Source organism: Marmota marmota, unplaced genomic scaffold, assembly GCF_001458135.2.
Source record: "Marmota marmota marmota unplaced genomic scaffold, marMar, whole genome shotgun sequence".
In the NCBI taxonomy this organism is placed as follows: Eukaryota; Metazoa; Chordata; class Mammalia; order Rodentia; family Sciuridae; genus Marmota; species Marmota marmota.
This window is the reverse complement of record NW_026000205.1, coordinates 8,548,285-8,552,176: the sequence shown is the minus strand read 5'-3', so window position 1 is coordinate 8,552,176 and position 3,892 is coordinate 8,548,285. Positions and strand designations below refer to the sequence as shown.

Genomic DNA, 3,892 nt, shown 5'->3' with positions numbered 1-3,892 from the left:
AGCGCGGAGATGGCGTTGGACCAGTCCCCGAAGATCCCGAGGCGCAGCTCCTCCAGGCGCGGGTAGGAGCCCGAGGAGAACTTGCGCGTCTTGCCGGCCTTGCCCGCGCGGGACCACACGGTGAGCTCGCAGCGCGGCGCCACCACCAGCGAGGACGCCGTGTTGGCCCAGCCCGAGGGCAGGAAGGGCAGGTCGGCGCCCGGCTCCACCGAGAGCTCGGCGCCCCGGCAGCAGTTGTCGTAGTAGGGGTCGCTCTTGTCGTAGAGCTTGGCGCAGGTGCGAGTCCCATCCTCGCGCTTGAGGTCGGCCGGCACCGGGCAGGTGCCCTGGGCACCCGGCACAGCCACCAGGGCCAGGGCCAGCAGCAGCGGGCGCAGGAGGGACATGGTGACACGGCAGGGCTGGCCCCATCGCGGTTTTATGCACCTGAGCCGTGGGAAGGGAGAAGGTGCAAGATAAGGACTTGGGAGGGAAGGAGGGGGCGCCCTCCCCCCCAGTGGGGACCTTCCAGGCCCAGGCCATGGACACAGGTGGAGGAGAGCAAGCTTGCAGAAAGCCTGGCACCTAGCATTTGACACGGCAAGGCCACCATGGTCAGTAGGCAGGACTTGAGGTCATTTGCAATACATAGGGTGGCTTGGGGTCCCTGCATGGGGAAGGCAGGGTTCTCAGGCACTGACAAGGCAGCCGAGGGTGGTGGCCCTGGCCTGTCATCCCAGGGGCTCCAGAGGCTGAGGCAGGAGGATCTCCAGTTCAAAGCCAGCCTCAGCAAAAGTGAGACGCTAAGCAACTCAGTGAGGCCCTGTCTCTAAATAAAATACAAAATAGGGCTGGGGGTGTGGCTCAGTGGTGGAGTGCCCCTGAGTTCGGATCCTTAGTACCCTGAAACAAAAACAAAAATAAAATGGACAAGGCACAAAACAATCCCCCTACTAAATAAGGAGAGGCAGGCAAAGGGAGAGGGAGGACCCAACCCTTGGAAAAGGAGAAGCTGGAGCTAAGGAAAGGAGCTCTGGAGGAGAGGGGAGGGGCCGAGGAAGAGCTCCTCACCAGGACAGGAAGATGATTCCAACCAAGACTGGAAACCAGCATCTGGGGTTGATGATTCACAGAACACTTTCAACCTTTGAAGACATCATACAAAAAAGGCATGGAGGAATTTTTGCCACACTCAGATAACAGAGCTGATAGCTATAATATATAAAGAGTGCTTACAAATGGACAAGAAGAAATCAGCACACACCCCAACACCCAACACGTGCATACACTGAAGAACAGACCCAGGAGGGGGAGAAGAAGGGGGAAAGAGGCTGCCACCCCACCCTCCTTCCCAGGAGCCAGGAGACAGGGAGGGAGGGAGGGAGAGAGATATGCTGGGACAGAATACAAGGCCTCGCATGTGTCAGGCCATTGCTCTCCCACTGAGCTACACGCAGCCCCACCAGGAGCTGTCTTAACCAAGTCTGGAAATCTTGAATCTGTAAAATAAATGGTGGCCCTGTTGAGCTGTATAAAGTGGGAACAATTTATCTGGCTGTGGTGGCACACACCTGTAATCCCAGCTACTCAGAAGGCTGAGGTAGAAGGACTGAAATTTCAAGACCAGCCTGGGCAACTATAGTAAGACCCTCCCTGTCCGAAAAATTAAAAGGGCTAGGGGTGTAGCTCAGTGGTAGTGCACCCCTGGATTCAATCCCCAGTACCAAAGCAACACAAAGCAAACAACTAAAACCACTGATTAGACTTTCCTAATTTTTTTTATTTAGTTGTAGTTTGGAGACAATTTTCTTTATTTGTTTGTATGCGGTGCTGAGGATCGAACCCAGGACCTCACACATGCTAGGAAGCACTCTACCACTGAGCCACAACTTTAGCCCCTGATAAGACTTTTATATAGTAAACAAACAAACAAATAAACCTGATCTATCTGGGGAAAATGATCTCAGTTCATACAATACACAGCGAGCTCTCAGCCAAAGGAAAAAATTCAGGGGAACCTAGAAAGGGAGAGAGGCTGGGAGCTCAGGGCTGGATGGGACTGAGCGCAGGAGCTCTCCAGAGAGGACAGGGTCAGTGGCGCAGAGGGGCTGACGGGGGACGGGGCCATGGCTCTGTGAGTGAGCACGAGTCCGAGCCTCAGTCTTCTCATCTGTCAAGGGGGTATTGCTTCTTCCTATACCGTGTGTGTGTGTGTGTGTATGTGTGTGTGTGTGTGTGTGTGTGTGTGAGATACGGGGGGCCGTGAATTCAGAGAAAAGCCCAGGGAGCCAGACGGCCTGTGCACAGCACCGCCCCCAAGGCCTCATGGGCACACGGATCCTGACTTCTGCTGGTGCAGGATCAATGAGCTGATCCAGGTCACAGTGTTTAGAGAAGGCCCAGCTCTTGCCGAGTACCACAGAGCACTGGCCATCGTCATCACTATTAAAACTCCTAGCAGGGAGGCTGGCACAGAGTAAGAGCCATGAAATCTCGTAGACGTCAGCCGTCACCACAGCACAACACAACAACACTTTGTGCCTTCCAAGGCCACTGGGTGAGCCCTGCTGTGTCTTCTGCCTTGGGGGTGGGTAGCACAGTGGTTAGGGATTTTGACTCTGCCACCTGCTTGCTGAGTGGCCTTGGGCAGGTGCACTTACCTCTCTGAGCATCGATTGATTTACTCCTCCCTTCAGTGGATAAGAGAAAGTAAGGTTTCTATGTAAAGTGATCTGTACTCATATGAAACGTTATGAGCACGCCATGCGATCATTACTGTTAGACCAGGACGCAAGAAAAGACCACTGACTCCAATTAAAATCAAATTAAAGCAAGCTTATTATTTCGACCGGCCGGGCTGCTTCTCCCTCCCAAAACAAGGCGGGAACAAGACAGCACCCCACCTTTCCTACAGCCCAGCTTTATAGCCCAGAAAGTTACACAAAGGGGGGTTACAGATAACAGAACTCTGACAAGCATCACACTAATGGTAGTTTACATTTTTTTTTTTTTTGCTGGCCCCAACATCAGAATTTATGAGGACCATTAGAGCCTCAGAGAGGGTCCTTGTCTGGCCAGGGAAGGCCAATATTTATGAGGTGTCACTAAGTTTCAGAGAGGGCTGCTATCTGGTCAGAGAGCCAGCATGGGTGAGTTCAAGGCACGGGCAGGCATTCCAAGCAGGTTCAGAATTTGCAGTCATGTATAGTAAAGCTGAAGTCATCTTTTCATGGCTTTGTGGCAAGATGGCTCCCAATTTTAATAAAAGATCAGGTTGGGTCTATCAGTTACTATGATATAAATACGTGTTGTATGGTATTGAACAACAACAGGGAATGGATGGGGTATATGAAGTGTGAGGGTGGGTCCCGGCAGGTGGCCAGTCCACAGGAGCTTCATGACTGTTCGCACAGGGATCCGACCCCCGGCCCTCCCCTGGCCGGCTCCAGGTCCTTGTCCCCGCTTTCCTCCCGTGACCCCGTGAAATCTAATCTCCAGCTGCTCTCTTCCCAGAGAGCCTCCTTGACAGAGCCCCGCCTCCTGGCACTGCAACGAGACACGTAAGTGTGGCACGGTCAGCCACAGTCCCACCCGTGAGGGTCCCAGGAGCCTGAGACACAAAGGGCAGGGAGACCCTGAAAGGGAGGCAGATCCAGGGCCAGCATCACGCAGAACCACGGAGACCAGGTCTTGTCACCAATCCTGCACCTGCACTCACACAGGTAGGGGACAGGGCAGCTCCTTCAAACTGTCCCCAGTGTGACACGACTGTCACCAGTGCCTCCAACACCACTGGTGGTCATGGATTCTCACTGGTGAGTTCCTCTCCCTCTCTCTCCCTCTCTCTCCCTCTCTCTCTCTCTCCCTCTCCCTCTCTCTCTCTCTCTCTCTCTCTCTCTCTCTCTCTCCTGGG

The 3,892-nt window shown here is 54.0% G+C and overlaps 1 protein-coding gene across 1 annotated transcript in view; it reads right to left on the bottom strand.

Moving 5' to 3' along the window:
* Positions 1-438, bottom strand: part of Sycn (syncollin) — a 2,317-nt gene extending 1,879 nt beyond the window's left edge. The window contains exon 1 of the mRNA XM_048790920.1: positions 1-438. Within this exon, the coding sequence (XP_048646877.1) occupies positions 1-386 (386 nt within the window). The 5' untranslated portion in view covers positions 387-438.
* Positions 439-3,892: the final 3,454 nt, after the last annotated feature.